This window comes from Doryrhamphus excisus, chromosome 18 (genome assembly GCF_030265055.1).
Source record: "Doryrhamphus excisus isolate RoL2022-K1 chromosome 18, RoL_Dexc_1.0, whole genome shotgun sequence".
NCBI lineage: Eukaryota > Metazoa > Chordata > Actinopteri > Syngnathiformes > Syngnathidae > Doryrhamphus > Doryrhamphus excisus.
The window spans coordinates 413,973-431,377 of record NC_080483.1 but is presented as its reverse complement, the minus strand read 5'-3'; the positions used below and the strand labels follow the sequence as shown (position 1 = coordinate 431,377).

General features: G+C 43.2%; 2 protein-coding genes across 4 annotated transcripts in view; both read left to right on the top strand.

Moving 5' to 3' along the window:
• Positions 1-6,891, top strand: part of LOC131106104 (receptor tyrosine-protein kinase erbB-3-like) — a 31,424-nt gene extending 24,533 nt beyond the window's left edge. For all 3 annotated transcript variants that reach the window (XM_058054876.1, XM_058054875.1, XM_058054874.1), the window contains 6 exons: positions 597-743; positions 1,047-1,144; positions 2,754-2,948; positions 3,018-3,086; positions 3,213-3,474; positions 4,483-6,891. In XM_058054876.1, the coding sequence (XP_057910859.1) occupies positions 597-743; positions 1,047-1,144; positions 2,754-2,948; positions 3,018-3,086; positions 3,213-3,474; positions 4,483-5,183 (1,472 nt within the window). In that variant the 3' untranslated portion in view covers positions 5,184-6,891. The remainder of the gene's footprint in view (positions 1-596; positions 744-1,046; positions 1,145-2,753; positions 2,949-3,017; positions 3,087-3,212; positions 3,475-4,482) is intronic.
• Positions 6,892-8,261: 1,370 nt separating this feature from the next.
• LOC131106089 (proliferation-associated protein 2G4-like) lies at positions 8,262-16,843 on the top strand. The gene is made up of 13 exons (XM_058054850.1): positions 8,262-8,466; positions 9,747-9,875; positions 9,961-10,066; positions 10,215-10,284; positions 11,586-11,678; positions 11,756-11,819; positions 11,905-11,983; positions 14,121-14,199; positions 14,273-14,406; positions 14,468-14,562; positions 14,645-14,772; positions 15,988-16,041; positions 16,116-16,843. Exons 1-13 carry the CDS (start codon positions 8,385-8,387, stop codon positions 16,176-16,178), a joined length of 1,176 nt encoding a protein of 391 aa, XP_057910833.1. The 5' UTR covers positions 8,262-8,384; the 3' UTR covers positions 16,179-16,843.
• Positions 16,844-17,405: the final 562 nt, after the last annotated feature.

Below are 17,405 nucleotides of genomic sequence, written 5' to 3'. Positions count from 1 at the left end.
CCATGAGAAGAGCTTGTTTACTCTGCTTTAGCTGAGAGGTGTTGCCCGATGATGCCACTTTAGGAATGAGGCTGAACCGCTAGAGCTAGCTCGTCACGGATGGCGCCATCGACTATTAATGGCATTTTTCCAAATTTACTGTTTGCTTTTCAAAATGAAACGGTGGAGAAAATAATTATAAACATTATGTAACATATTTAAGCAAATGGTGGGAATACAGTCATCCCTAGCCACTTTGAATTTGTCCCGTACAACAGCACGAATGCGAGCACCTTTGTTAGTGGGACAGTCTCTTTGTCTCAGTGGGTGGAGGCGGGGCCGCTAGCATACAAACAGAATGCAGAAGATTGCAACCTTGTGAGGAGCAATGCAAGGTACCATAGGATAAATATGATGATGTATGACATGGCCTGCTTCCTGTCCACACATGGGTCGTAATTACAGCATGAATGATGTCCATATGTTCTTGAGCAAGCGACTTTCTGCTGCATGGAGAATGACAGATACAATTTGTATTTTGCAGAGGTGGTGGGAATGGTTTTGTCGGTAACTGTTTTGTTTTATAACACACACATCCTATCTTTCCCCGTTGCTAGGCGTGACAATCTGGGAGATGATGTCCCATGGAGCTGAGCCGTACTCCACCATGCGGCCACAGGAAGTTCCAGATCTGCTGGAAAAGGGGGAGCGACTGTCCCAGCCTCCCATTTGCACCATTGATGTCTACATGGTCATGGTCAAGTGTGAGTTGCTTTGGCTCAGCGTTATAAAGTACAGTGTTCCTTTGCTCCATTGCCATTAACCTTTTGTAGTCTTGCTATGTTTTGTGCCGTATTGGTGATTTATTTTTTATTTTTTTACAGCCTGGCCTTTTAAGAAGAATTGCATTGTGGGCAGTCAAGTGTTATAGTTCTGATCCTAGTTGGTTACTTCAGATTATTTACTTATTTATACTTATTAGCTATTTTAGAAGCTATCGAGGGAACACTGTACTGTAATTGTGCTGGCGGGATGGATGACTAAAGATGGTGCCACCATGCCAACAGGTTGGATGATTGACGAGAACGTCCGTCCCACATTCAAGGAGCTCGCCAATGAATTTACCAGAATGGCGAGGGACCCTCCTCGCTATCTGGTGATAAAGGTAAGACACGGCAGTTACAGCACATAAGACATTGCACAGAAACACATCATCATGGGACTGTGGAACCATCGAAGCAGACGGTCCTGCTACGTCGATCGTAAGCTATAAGTAGATCGTGTAAACATCACTTTGTCGCTGTCATATGACATTAATATTCACTACCAAAAACGTACAGTAAAGTCTCGTTATATCGATATCAGTTATAACGAATTACTGCTTATTACGATACTATTTTCATTTCCCGGCAAATTTCTAGTCTTTTATGATATAATTAGTTCCGTTAGTACGATACCCGGTTATTATGATAATAATAATTACTACGATGCCCTTTTCATCTCCCGCCAGCCAATTTGGTCTGCTTATATCGATACAAAAGCAGCTTAAATCAATCTTTGCTTAAGGATTTCAATACCAAAAAAGAACACGGCGAACGGCTGCTTCCAGTCAACTTTATTTTTCACACTTCCACCACCAGAGCACAGCACACACACCGATTCCCGCACTTCCTGGTTCACAGGTCATGCTCAACAAGCCCCACATAGCTGGCCAAACACATGCCTGCAAGAGAAGAACCAACTGACATAGCATACACACCTATTCCAACGAAGACACAAGCGTACAAATACATGTATTTAATTATGTTGTATTCAGATATCTTTTTATTCTATACATAAGAGAGAAACTACGAACGCAGTTGGTTCTTCTGTTGCAGGCATGTGTTTGGCCAGCTATGTGGGGCGGGTTGAGCATGACCTGTGAACCAGGAAGTGCGGGAATCGGTGTGTATGTGCTGCGCTCTGGTGGTGGAAGTGTGAAAAATAAAGTTGACTGGAAGCAGCCGTTCGCCGTGTTCTTTTTTGGTATTGAAATCCTTAAGCAAAGGTTGATTTAAGCTGCTCGACATTGTTCTATACTATAGAACAATGTCGAGTGCATTATTGCCCACTTTTAATGCAGTTTGGCGCAGGATCGGATATATCGACAGTCCGGTTATATCGATATTTTTCCGACTCCCGACAATATCGATATAACGAGACTTTACTGTATTTATGTTATTTTGCTTAAAGAGTTTGGCATGCATTTCATCCTCATCAAAGAGGCAAGAGGAAGTGAAAAGGCATGCATGTAGGAGGTTGCACATTGAAAGTAAATTTAAACTTGTGACCCTGGTGAGGACAAGCGGCATAGAAAATAGTTGGATGAAACATCAACATTCAATTTGACTCTGGAATACGCTTGTATGCTTCACTCTTTTCTTGCCTTTTGTTGCAATTTCCTGTTTTCAATCTGTGCAGGACAGATAAATAAATAGATATTATCACTTTCTCAATAGTATTTCAGAAAATAATTTAAAACCACTAGCATCAAAATATGTAGTTAGCTGCCCAAGGACATGTACATTATCTTTAAACCCTGCACACATTTAAATGGAGACCAGGAACCAGTCCAAGCTGAGTACTCTCCGTATATCCTAGTATATTTTTTCTAGCATGTTGACTATATATACTGATATACTGTAATACAATAGGAGTTAAAAAGTTGTGTAACTTTTAGGAGCTACTTTACGTGCTATCAATGAATGACTAAGGTGTTTGTTGATCTCCACCAGGAGGATTGCAACCAACAGGACGCGCCTCCTGATGAGTTTGCCCAGCGGAGTGCAGACCTGGACGATCTGGAGGATCTGGACTTTGAACTGGAGGACCGGGTGGAGGAAGTGGAAGTAGATGGCGTTCACCCGCCCTCCCACTACCTGTCCCAGTCCAGAAGCCTCAATGGCCTCACCCGGCTGGATACTCACAGGGTACTTCCTGTCCATTTGAAAGACATCTTCACATAACTTGCTGTACGTGACGGCGTTGTGTTTGTTCAGGTGGTTCTGGGCTCAGCGGGCGGTGCTGGTTACCTGCCAATGACGGCAGGGGTTGACAACCCAGGACAGGTATGAGCATTGGTCACAACATTAGGTACATCTACACAAAGCCCTGTCCAGGAACTACATTAGAAATATGGTCCTATTATTTCCTATACCTAAGAAATACCAACATATGGTGTACCCCGCATGCAGGCTCCGTGGCAGTCCCGCTCTCGACTCAACTCAGCTCGCACCGTGTCTGAGAGCTCAGAGGGCTGTGGCTTTGCCGTGGACTTGGAGATAATTGAGGATTTAAGTCTGGATGGGAGCCCCAAGCGGGGACGTCACCGGGAGGACAGCGCCTACATGTCCCAGAGGGACAGCTTGTCCGGCGGCCCGCCTGAGACGCCGTCTCCAGAGGTGGATGAGGAGGACCAAAACGGTTATGTGCTCCCTGGGGACAGCCCGGAGAGAGGTGACACCGTCATTAATATTTAATTCATTTTCTGGCGCTTATCCTCACGAGGGTGCTGGAGCCTATCCTAGCGGTCTTCGGGTGAAAGGCGGGGTCCAGCCAATCCCAGGGCACATATAGACAAACAACCATTCACACTCACATTCATACCTACGGACAATTTGGAGTGGCCAATTAACCTAGCATGTCTAGCACAAAAAGACTAATAACACAAGACAGTCATCCCTCGTTTATGACAATTAGCTGGTTCCAGACCCAACCGTGATTAGTGAATTTCCATGAAGTAGGAGTCAATATTAATAAATGGAATATTTGTAGTTCGAGCATATAAAGCTATGATTTTCCAAACATTCTTAACATGATTAGAGCCCTGTAGACATGAAATAGCACCCCTATAGCCACCTTCACACTCCTATTATTCATTCTTGACATCACATTGCAGCTCTTATGCTGCAGGGACTCGAGACGACTGCTAGCTACTTTCTAAATATGTTTCTAGCATTATTAGAGTCATCATTACACTCCTACTATTCTTTGGTTACACCACATTGAGATTGTGCAAGCTACAGTATCACTGCGGGATACTTGTTAGCCCCCAATTGTTTTCATTAAAAATGTATTTAATTTAATTTATTCTCAACCTAGAGAGAAACGAGAAGTCAAAAACTTACCACTTCCACACAGGTTAGGAGGAGACTTTCTTTTCACGCTAAATCTAAGAAAGGGATTGGGGAAGAAAGACAAAGAAGAAGCCACAAACTTACCACTTCCACACAGGATAGGAGGAGAGCTTCTTTTCACTCTGTAATGTGGAACATGCCAGGGCTAACTTCATGGCTGCATGCAGCGTTCAGGTTATGCTAATGTAGCTTCTCTGTAACGTTACTGACACCTAGTGGCCATAAGACTACATATCACTTGTCTTTCCATATTTATATTTATACTAATAGGTCAAACGTCATTGACACATCTGAAAGAATAACTACTCCTTCCTCTCATCCATCCCAGAAACCCTGCTGTGCCCATCTCGGGTCATTCCCAGCAGGATTGCCAAGTCGCACTCCTCCGGCCTCTTGGACGACCTCGTGGACGAGGAATACGAGTACATGAACAAGCAGACGAGCGTCTCGCCCAGAATCAACAAGCACCTGAAAGACCCCGGCAGCCACAAGAAGCGGACGTCCTCCGTATCGTCGCAGCTGACGGCGTGCTCTGGGGATGTGGCGCCATCCCTCGGCACTCGTGGCAGCTCCGATTCTGAGCAGCTGGGATCTCAGGAGGTTCAGTACGAATACATGGATATCAGGTGTGGTGAGAAGGATGAAGGCCCTCCAGCGCATGACCCGCCCCCTCCTCCTCTCGCGTCGCGGATGGCGGAAGAGGAGGAGGAGTATGTGGAGGACAGTAACTATCACTACACTAACAGACAGCCCAACCTGCGGCAAGCTCTTCGAGAAAACAAGGAGTTGAAGATCCAAAACAGGGATGAGTATGAGGACATGGACTGCCTGGGCGCCGTGAAGCCTGGAGACGCGGCGGTATACCAGAACATGCAAACAGCAAACGAGGGCGGGGCCACTCACCAGTTTGGCTACGAGCCTTGCGTCAAAGTGCGAGCCGGAGTGGAAGTCGGCGGCGACCGATCCTTCGACAATCCAGGCTACTGGCACAGCAGGATGTTCCTCAAGCCCAAAGCCGTGCCGACATGAAGAAGCGGCCTCATCTCAGCCCTGCATCCAATTTTTATGAAGGACCTCATCAGCTCAAATGTAGCCTGGGGCTGGGTTTCAATTGCGTGCTGACACCTTTTGGATGTGGCGCTCAACAGGCCCCAAATGGTGGCTGTGCTGCAGCGTTGTTTTTAGCAAACCCACCAAAAACCACCAAATTGTAAACAAACTGTATTTTCATGACGAAAATGAAACGTTGACAACGTGGGTGGTCTACCTACATTGGTCCCCACCCATGGACCCACTCGTGTTCCCACAAATCTCAGGTGGAAGATTATTACGTGGCTGTTGGATGTACGTGTGGTAAAAAGCGCTGTGCTAGCATCAGTTCACCTCAATTTCACAAAACAAATAGCAATACTTATTTGATCTTTTCCAACTAAAACTATCCAATTTGCCAATCATGTTGACAAATATATTTTAGTAGTTTTTGGTTCAGCCATCCAATGGTAATGGTAATGGATGTTGTTATTATTATTTTTTCCTTACAGGTTCATTGGTGGATTTATGAAAAAACATTGGTCAATTTATTCCTACTTAATTAATAGTATTATTATTTGTATTTTTATTTTATTTTTAACAATTATTTTTCTAATGTTTTATTTGTATTTTTTATAATTTTACTGGAATACAAATACTTTTCTGACCTCAACAAATACGGGCTGCGTTGCACTGTGCTTATAATAAAAGTCGGCTCCACCCTCGCTCCTTGCAGGGTTCGAGTACTTCAGACTCAGGTTTTTTTTTTCAAGCCCCAAATTATACATTTTTGTCTTTTTTAACTAAAACTATACAATTTCCTATTTTTATACTTTTTTTTAACTAAAACTTTCCAATTTACTTATTGACATATAGCTAATATTTTTATCCTTTTTTTTTCTAAAACTTTCTAATTTCCAATACTTGACAAATTATATACAGATTTGTTTGCTTTCGTCGACTAAACCTTTATTTGGTGGGGAGTAAATCTGGACTAAACTATCATATATAAGAAAAGACTAAAAATGTGACAAAAACAAGAAGCTTTTCATCCAAAAAATAAAATGTCTGCCAAAAACAGCATTGCCGTGCAGCAATGAACCAGCAAATTCTGCAACACCTCGCAATTTTGTCCAATTCCCGCACGTTTTATCCAATCAGATTTGTCTCCAACTAGTGTTGAAATGCGCAGGTCTAAGCAATGGTGTGTCCTTGCACGGGCCGCCCAAGTCATTACCTCTTTGTTTATATTGACAAGTACATATCTTATCACAAGTACATATCATACCACAGCTGATGCTCAACGCTTCTCCATGAAAACGACGTGCGATACGGGCCAGACTGGAAATTGAAAACATTGCTGACAAATTGGCAATTGGCGAGTTGATGCTGTGTTATTGAAAAGAATCAAAAACATTGACAATTTTGCCGCAACATTATCCCCTCAAAAAGCCTATGAAATCATGGAGGGACCGATTTAGTGTACTTGTACGCACATTGAAACACAGCCCATGGAAAAGTCATATAGCAAAATAGTTCTAACTTGTATACAGGATTTTGTGACTGGTATTTTCAGATATAATTAAGAGCACTGAGGAGAAAACACTACAAGCTATATCCAGTATGTTTACAATTTGACATGAACAAAGTGTGTTTTTTGAGATTTGTATTTTTTTTTTCTTTGTACATTTTCAATTCAAATAAAAATAATGTTTTCAAATATGGTGTCGACATATTTCTCAACCACATGGATATATGATTGACTGATCATCTAGTTAAGTGCGGCCCAAAACACCCCGCATCTTTCAGTTGCAATTATAGAAAAACGAAACATTTAATACATTTCTAAGTAACTATATCAAATAAATTGATTTTTTTGGAAATATGAACCATTATTTTATTGAAAAAATAATATACAGCCACCCTTTTTGCATGTTTATGTTGTGAGCGGTGAGCTGTCCCACTTTGTTGGACGTCCTAGAATGCACCATTGCTAACTTTGCTAACAGTGCTAACTTTGTCCCAGCTGCACGGATACTACACTGCTATACTATACTACTATACTATACTACTATACAGTATTTCTCCTTGTTCTCTGATCTCAGATTGTCTCCCAAATGCTGATACTATGCGGGAATGCATAAAGGTAAGGTTTGATGACCTTACAGAGTACTAATGAAAATATGTATGTAAATATTTGTGGTCCTCAACTTGAATTCATGCTAGCTTGTTACACACCCTCGTCCAACACCAACAATCAACAATCTTGGGCAGAAAAACAATGTGATGGTGGCTCCGTGTTAATTGTATCCTTTTTAATTTCTTTTACATAATACATAAAACTCAAATAGCATCCCGTCCGTGGGTCCAAAAGTGTTGGGGGCCACGGACGGCAGTACTTGACAATTTGGCGGGCGTTTTGACGTCGCCGTGACGTAGAGCGTCACATTCAAGAGGGAGGGGCTTAGAGCGCTCAAGTGAGGGGGGCTGCAACCGCCTGGGCTTGGACGATACTTCACATTTTGGTGTCTGATACCAAGTCAATACATCTTTGCCGATATCGATATATATTTTTTTCTGTACTTGATTTTTTTTCAAGATATTCTGATGATTTTGTGATTTGGCTTTTAATACACTAATAGTGATAATCCATTTGTAGTGGATGTTGTTTACATTTTTCTTTCCGGTTTAACTTTATTTGTGCATTTAACATCCATCCATTTTCTATAGCACTTTATCCTCACTAGGGTCGCGGGGGTATGCTGGAGCCTATTCCAGCTGTCTTTTTGGTGAGAGGACATTTAACAGTGTACAGTATTAATATAGAAATAATATAAGAAAATGTCAACATAGTAATATAGTAGTGATTCCACTTTTTTACATACAAATTGTTGATCAAAATAAAGCCAACAACTACTATTGAAGCTCGGGGTTTGTCAACAATATAACACTGTATAAACATTTACAATATATTTCAACAAAAGACTTATTTGTGTGAATTAGATGCGGAAAATATCGAGCTCAAAGCCCGCGTAGTGAGTCTATACCAATATCATCGACATTGGGCTCGATCCGCCCACCTCTCCCGCCCACCCCTCCAGTGGCGGCAACTGACTGAGGCTGAAGCCGACACGAGCCGAGCTGGGCGTCGCGGGGATTCGAGTCACTTGACGGCCGATTCAACTGACAAACTCTGCCGAGATGTCCGACGACGAACAGGAGCAGACCATTGCCGATGACCTGGTGGTCACCAAGTACAAGATGGGGGGCGACATTGCCAATCGTAAGTCGCCGCCGTGTAAGCGTTCTTATCGGCCTCACGCGCAGCCATGTGGTTTACATGCGATCCTCACGCATGCTACGCTAGCTAGCTAGCTAGCTAGCCAGCGCCTAGCCTAGCAGAGCAGAGCTTAGCATAGTATGCTAGCTGGTTAGCAGGTGCAGGCGAGGGTCGTACAGCCGTGGCTAATGTTAGCTCTTTTATTGCTATTGACTCCTGTCTGTAAATAACACCACACGTAAGGCTTACTGTTAGCCCAGTTAGCCCCTTTTCATTCAACCAATGTTAGCAAATAGACAATTACCCTTAAGTTACCTAGCTCAATCAACTGTTCATTTTTGTCAACTTTTGTCATGCAAAGTGGGGAATTAAATAAGGCAAAGTTTGTCAGGATCGTTTTATTAGCAGGAATTAGTTAACAGGAACTTTAAGTTGTTGGTGGGTAAAAGGCTACGATAATGGAGCTGCCAACATTAAAAGCACAGTAAAGTAATCCGTGCTTGCTAAAGTCGAGCCAAACCCCACACTCACTATTATGACCATATATTCTGTAATTTTCTATGAAATCTGCTCTTATGCTTGATCACACATATTGATATTATTGGCATAAAAGGCTTACTTTTTATATGCCACTTGTTTGTTTGATTTTTATACATTAATAAAGTTTTATTCATAACTTGGCCTTGTAACTGAAGCTGATTAGAAGCAAAACAGAAGGTGCTTCTCACACTAATTAACATGTGATGTCAGCGGAAACCAAAGGTGAAGGCCGCATTCACTGTCATGTAAAAAAAAAAAAACATGCAAAAGGATAGCTGTACAATCTTAAGTTCATGGAAATTAGTAGCAAATCTTACAAAAATATGTATACTAGTGGTCACTTCGTGATGATTGGACACCACATGATTTTTAGACTTTAACTTGATAAAGTTGTAATTTGAGCCCATAACTATAGCTGGTGTGGGTCAGAAGCAAAACAGAAAGCTTTCAAGGTGCTCGTCTTGCGAATTAACGCGGGTGATGGTGGTGGATTGTTATTGCATTTCAAGAGCTCCTGTACTTTATCAATATTATGTGTAGCAGAACAATTGTATGTTGATTTTAACACCCCAAAACCATGGAATTTACATTTACGACTAACATTTTCAAAATATACAAAGAGGATCCTTGTAAAGATTTCTGAAGGTTTCTGAATGTGTCATATTTGGTGTCCTACAAATGCTCCGTCTTGATCAAAATTCTGCCATGTTTGTATCCCTGCGTTTTACTTTTCCCCGCCTCAGAGGCCCTGCGTCTGGTGATGGAAGCAGCCAAGCCCGGCATGTCGGTGTTGAGCCTCTGCGAAAAGGGTGACGCCTACATCATGGCAGAAACCGGAAAGGTCTTCAAGAAGGAGAAGGACATGAAGAAAGGTACGAGGACGAGAAGGAGGATGAGCTCCCATCAACTTGTTTTTCTGAAGGATGTTTGTGTTTCTGTCTTCTTCCTCGCTTGCAGGCATTGCCTTCCCCACCAGCGTGTCTGTCAATAACTGCGTTTGCCACTTCTCCCCGCTGAAGAGCGATCCCGACTACACGCTGAAAGATGGAGATCTGGTGAAAATGTAGGCATTGTGTTCCTCCCCACCCTCCCTTTCATTCCCTCTGTGTGTGCAGCTTTGTCTTCTTCTTTGGCTGTGCATGGGGGTATTCTGTGAAGCCAGCTGAGTGGGTTAGCAAGCTGTGTTGAGTCTTTTCTTTTTGTTTCCACAGTGACCTGGGTGTTCACGTGGACGGCTTCATTGCCAACGTTGCACACAGTTTTGTGGTGGCAGCCACTAAGGTGAGACTAATTTCATTTTTTGTTCTTTCACTTCCTCTTCTGAGAACACGTGCGGTGGAACCCATATTCCCTTTATCATCCCTGCTCAATAGCCCTCATCGTAAATAAAGTGAAAAATATATCATCATATAAAATATACCATAATGTGATCGGTATCAGACAATTTCAGTCCTGTGTCCAGTGACCTAGAAGTAGCTTCTCATAAGAGGCCAACATTTGACTTGACGGCCAGAAATAGAAACAGCAGTGTTGATTAAAACTAGATGACGAGTGAAACAGAAACGCATTTGAAAAGGTCCGAAAAATTTAGAATGAATGCGGGAGCCGTTCAGAAGCTGAAGCTGGACTGAAATGCTGTGGAAATATGCTCAAATGTGGAATTAAAGTAAGGTATTGGTCGTTTGAGCTCAAATCGGGAATTGAACCAACCATGTCTGGGTCTGCATCCAAACACTCTAGCAGCTGCGCGATACAACGTTTCCTAATTTGCCACAATTGGGGTAGCAGTAGGGTATGCCAAATAAATCTAGGGCCATGTCCCATCATGCTTGAAACATGAGACCTCCGCATCAAGTCCAGTCTGTATCCATATGAGCGATATGCTTGGTTTTCATGTCCTGCTTAACAGAAATATCCACATTTTAAAAACACTGATAAATATACAGAAAAATACTGTCATAGTACAGGGTCTTTCATAAAATGTTATATTATATCTAAGCCAATTCCCATTGAAATGTCTTCTCATTTTGGCACCATGTTTATAAACAGGAAACAATAGAATGTTTGATGTTTGACAAAGTTAGAAGGTGCGTTCGAGTACTCTCAAAGTGGGACAAAACACTGCTCATGTGAAACGTGCAAAAACTATGGTATTGTGTATTATTCTTGGAATAAAATAATGGCCCAGATTTCCACATTTGACATTCCTTTACATCAAATTTGAGTTGCCTATGGACTCGTTTCTACACAGATTTACATCCCTACTTGATATCAACCTTTTCATCTGCAATTATGAGTTAACTATGGACAAATATGATTCATTGAGATTAAATATTTGAATGTATTGACATAGTTTTCATGTATCACACCATGTGAATCAAATCATTTCAATGGCATGTACCGCCACTCGCTTTCATCGCCCAAATATTGCACAAACATACTTAACGTGCACGTGGCTTTAGCTCCCCTGTTCACCGGAGCCGCCTCTAGGTCAAGTGTTTGAATCCCAGAAATAAACAGTGCAGCAATGGCTAGTTTCCCCTTTGGCTTCCTCCGCACTGACGTTCTTATCCTGGCTGCAGGAGAACCCGGTCACGGGCCGCAAAGCCGATGTGGTCAAAGCAGCCCATCTGTGTGCGGAAGCTGCTCTTCGCCTGGTCAAGCCTGGTAACCAGGTAGGTTTGTGACGCCTTCAGGTCTTCTTCTTCCACCAAACGAGATGAAACACACAATTATACTTTGAAATATACAGAACATTCAGGTGACAGAGGCCTGGAATAAGATATCCCAGTCGTTCAAATGCTCACCGATCGAGGGTGAGTAACTCTTTAAGTCCCCTTTTAAATATTTGTAATACTTTGTTTACGTCATATGTAAAAATCTCATCTTTCCTTTTTGAAGGTATGCTGTCTCATCAGCTGAAGCAGCATGTTATTGATGGAGAGAAGACCATCATTCAGAACCCCACAGACCAGCAAAGGTAGTTTTACTGGCACCAGCCTCAGCAGGAGTGTTCATCACTAGCTAACCCAGGATTCCAAACACCCGCACACACAAGAACACAAGAAACCTGTCACGCGGGGGTCATCCAAAACATGACGAGCAAAACAAACTAGAATAATTAAACACATGTACAGTAAACCTCGGATATATCGGATTCAATTGTTCCCACTGGTTTTGTCCGATATAAGCGAAATCCGTTATATGCGTATACCGGAAAATGCCTGTTTTATGCATATATGGGATTTATATCCGGTATATGCGTAAATGGGATTTTATCCGTTCTAAAAAGGCACTTCCTTGACTATGTTTCCAATGTACCTGGACTGGCCAATGAAAAGAGACGTAAGGTAATGAGAATCGAACTTTATTGGACTCTGAGCATAACAAATTGTTAATTAAGCTAGGCCCTGTTACGCCCGTCAGGCCTACGTTATTTCCAATAGTGAGGTTAAGATCTCATTCCCTGCTGTGCTAGTATTATTGACGTCACTCACTTTTATATTTGTCCTAAATCTGGAGCCAGGAGAAAGACAATAGCCAGTGACATCAACAAGATTAGCATAACAATGCGGCCATCCGATATATGCCAGGGAAATTTCATGGAAATGCATTGGAACGGGACTGGAGATTTTGTCCGAAATAGGCGAAATCCGTTATAAAAAATCCCATATATGCAATGATTTTTTATTGGAAATGCATTACAGAAAAATCGGTTCTTTTTTATCTGTCCGTTGTGAGCGAATTTCCGATATATCCGAGTCCGATATATCCGAGGTTTACTGTAGTTGGTTTGATACTTGGATTTATTGTCTATGTTATTACAGTAAACCTCGGATATATCAGATTCAATTGTTCCCACTGTTTTTTTCCGATATAAGCAAAATCCGTTATATGCGTATACCGGAAAATGTCCGTTTTACGCATATATGGGATTTATATCCGGTATATGCGTAGATGGGATTTTATCCGTTCTAAAAAGGCACTTCCTTGACTATGTTTCCAATGTACCTGGACGCGCAGGCAACGCTGCAAACGCTGCAAATGACGTCGTATAGCGGCCTGTCACCATTCGGATTCGAATCGGAGCGCCACGATGCGGCCATCCGATATATGCCAGGGAAATTTCATGGAAATGCATTGGAACGGGACTGGAGATTTTGTCCGAAATAGGCGAAATCCGTTATAAAAAATCCGATATATGCAATGAATTTTTATTGGAAATGCATTACAGAAAAATCGGTTCTTTTTTATCTGTCCGTTGTGAGCGAATTTCCGATATATCCGAGTCCGATATATCCGAGGTTTACTGTAGTTGGTTTGATACTTGGATTTATTGTCTGTTATTACAGTAAACCTCGGATATATCGGATTCAATTGTTCCCACTGGTTTAGTCCGATATAAGCGAAATCCGTTATATGCGTATACCGGAAAATGTCCGTTTTACGCATATATGGGATTTATATCCGGTATATGCGTAAATGGGATTTTATCCGTTATAAAAAGGCACTTCCTTGACTATGTTTCCAATGTACCTGGACACGCAGGCAACGCTGCAAACGCTGCAAATGACGTCGTATAGCGGCCTGTCACCATTCGGCGAATCGGAGCGCCACGATGCGGCCATCCGATATATGCCAGGGAAATTTCATGGAAATGCATTGGAACGGGACTGGAGATTTTGTCCGAAATAGGCGAAATCCGTTATGAAAAAAATCCGATATATGCAATGAATTTTTATTGGAAATGCATTACAGAAAAATCGGTTTCTTTTTTATCTGTCCGTTGTGAGCGAATTTCCGATATATCCGAGTCCGATATATCCGAGGTTTACTGTATGTGTGTTTTTATGTCACAAGCAAGACTGAGGCACCCGAGTGCTGCATGCTTCACTTTGTCCCAAACACTGTCCAGTAGGACCACAAAGTCCAATTTAGATGGGTCTCAGTACTCACTAAACAAGGACAGCACCACCTACAGACGGTCCCGCTGGTTTATGATGGGGGGGGGGGCAAGGTCCTGACCCAGACATACCGTGATGACTGAAGTTATACCACACATCCTGCGGTTCCGAGTAGAAATTGAAATACTTGCTGCCGTGTTTGTGTGTCGTCAGAAAGGACCACGAGAAGGCGGAGTTTGAGGTGCATGAAGTTTACGCCGTGGACGTCTTGGTCAGCACGGGCGAAGGGAAGGTCAGTGGTCCGCTGTCAGATGTTTGAGTCTTTTTGGGGTTACCATCATGAGGATGCTCCCGTCTAACCTCAGGCCAGAGACGGAGGTCTGAGGACCACCATTTACAAGCGGGACCCCAGCAAGCAGTACGGCCTGAAGATGAAGACGTCCCGTACTTTCTTCAGCGAAGTCGAGCGGCGCTTCGACGCCATGCCCTTCACCCTCAGGTAGAAAACTACAACCTGGCTGTTCCCTGGGAATACTAGAGCTCAAGTGTTTTGCTTTCAGAGCGTTCGAGGACGAGGCCAAAGCGCGGCTGGGAGTGGTGGAATGTGCCAAGCACGACTTGCTGCAGCCCTTCAGCGTCCTCCATGAGAAAGAAGGTGAGGGTGTTGGCTTTCTTCACCATCAGCATCAAACACCTCTCTTCATCACCCGTGTCTGGCCGTGTCTTTTCCTTCTCAGGAGAGTTGGTAGCTCAGTTTAAGTTCACAGTGCTGCTGATGGCCAACGGCCCTCACAGAATCACCAGCGGCCCCTTTGAGCCCGAGTTCTACAAGTCGGAGCATGAGGTCCAGGACCCAGAGCTAAGGGTACGAGTCAATTTCTGTAAATCCCGTCTATCACGGTGTTGGTCTGCTGTATGATATATTTACCTGGAATGGATGATCCAACCAGTCGTTTAGAAAGGAACGTCTGGAAAATGATCAGGGGTGCACAAACCTTTTCACACCACTTTTTTCCCCTGTCCAATGAGCATGCGGAGTGAACGCGTGCTCCTCCGATGAGAACGTTTTCACAGGAAGCATGAATCCACCTGGAATAGGTGCAGATTCTGGAAGATCTAAAGTTGCTCTATAGGACTCCACAACTCATTGCAAAAGGACATAAAATCTAATCATGGGCCCCCTTTAAACACTTAGTAAGTTCTGAAGTACAGGAAGTGTAACCACCATGACCACATATTAGCCCAGGGGTGGGCAAACTACGGCCCGGGGGCCACATCCGGCCCGCCAAGTGTTTAAATATGGCCCGCACGTTCTTTCCAAACTTATAATACAACCTGACATCATGGCTTTTGCCAACCTTTTGATAGTTTAGGTCAGGGGTGGGCAAACTACGGCCCGGGGGCCACATCCGGCCCGCCAAGTGTTTAAATATGGCCCGCACGTTCTTTCCAAACTTAACAATACAACCTGACATCATGGCTTTTGCCAACCTTTTGATAGTTTAGGTCAGGGGTGGGCAAACTACGGCCCGGGGGCCACATCCGGCCCGCCAAGTGTTTAAATATGGCCCGCACGTTCTTTCCAAACTTAACATACAACCAGACATCATGGCTTTAGCCAACCTTTTGATGGTTTAGGTAGTTTTTTTTTTTTTTTAATCAATTTGTTTATTTGATGTGATCTGCTGTTTACAAAGTGCTCCTGAAAAAAGGACACAAGTTGCATGACACTTACAGATAAAATCATTCCAGGTGGACTGTTAGAATTATATGCGTAAAATATATAGTCTGGCCCCCTGTCAATTTTGTTAAATCAATGCAGCCCGCGAGTCAAAAAGTTTGCCCACCCCTGTATTAGCCGTTCCATGTAGCCGCCGGGTTCCAAAGTTTGAGAACAAAGTATACACCCGAATTTAGGGCGAATAAATTAATCCCAATAACTGAAAATGACCTGGGTCATTTGGCCAGCGTCAATATGCTGCCATGTGCATGCGTCCCCTCGTTCCCGCCTCCAAACAGGCAGGAAGTGGCTCTTTTATTGCCTGTAAAACATGCTCATCCTGACCCTTGTCTTTTCCAGACTTTACTACAGAGCTCTGCAAGCCGGAAAACACAAAAGAAGAAGAAAAAGAAGGTACTTTTCCAGCACAACGTGGCTCATGTTTGTCAATCAATGACGTACGCTCCTTTTGCCGTCACGTCCCTCAGGCCTCAAAGACGGCGGAAAACGCCGCCGGACAGACCAGTGAGGAAACGGAAGCGGCGGAATGAATACGGTACCGCCTTCGTGCCCATGCAAGGAGACCCCAAAGAGAAGCAAGACCCCCTCCCTCCTCCCCCCAACAGTCCTCTAGTCATTCTGATCTTTCACAATTTGGCCAACAAGCAGTAGGGGGCCTCGAGTAAATATTTCATGAGAGACATGGTCAACTGCTGAATCATGCTACTGCACCAACTGCAATTGACCCCCTCCCCCACCACACACACCATACTGTAATTCCAGCAGAAGTATTCCCTCCATGACGTTGGCCACACCTTGGAACATGACATAAGTCATCTTAGTCAAATGATGCACCGATCACAGCTACTGATGAACATCCTGGGAAAGTAGTCAGTCATCTACGTAGAGTTCCACGAGGTGTTTGGAGAGTCACGCAACCTGGCCGTCATCCTGCCTGGACCGCTTTTGGGGGTTTTCTGGAAGAATAACTGCGAACAAGCTGTTAAGGGAACAAACGCTAAATTTACTGCCATGACCTCCGTGACGAGAGAAGCCGTCAGGGTTTGATGCTTCTCCAGCGATCATCTCACATTGGAGGAGTTGTGGGTTCAGGTGTGCAGTGCAGCTCATTTAGTGGGCAAAAACGACTTTTCAAGAAACCACAATAAACCTTTTCATACTCCTTTGTTTTCAATAAAGGCGCATTTATGCCTAACCTTTACTATTTATTTATTGTCATGTGCCTTTCTACACTTTGACTAATCAACTTTGTCCACTATAGAAAAATTTAGTTGGGGGGGTACTGATACATTCTGTTTATTGATGTGAAAACCAAACCACTGATGGGCAGTATACTGTATTATAAGCTTTGTCTTATTGGTGACAAAGCAAGTTTGTGTAATGACTTATCTATTTAATGGCAGTCATCTTTGTGACACGTGATTAACGTGCACGCCTCCTGTTTGACCCCCGCCCCCTACCATAGTATGGTTGAAGCACGGTAACTCTGTAGCCACAAGCTGGAACAAATATTGATGGGAAATGGAGAAAGAAAAGAGTATTTAGATTGGTAAAGTTAGCTTCAAAGCCCTGGCAGATGGCTCTTGTAGCAAGACCAAAGTTATTTAGATACTTATTTATCTGTATCATATATCATATGACTGTAGCAGTGCAGGTATTGTTTTATTGTCATATACAGTGCTACCTTGGCGAAAGAGCGTCAGAGAACGGTAGGGTGGTGCGTTCAACGACCGTCAAAAATGTAGGACAAATAGCAG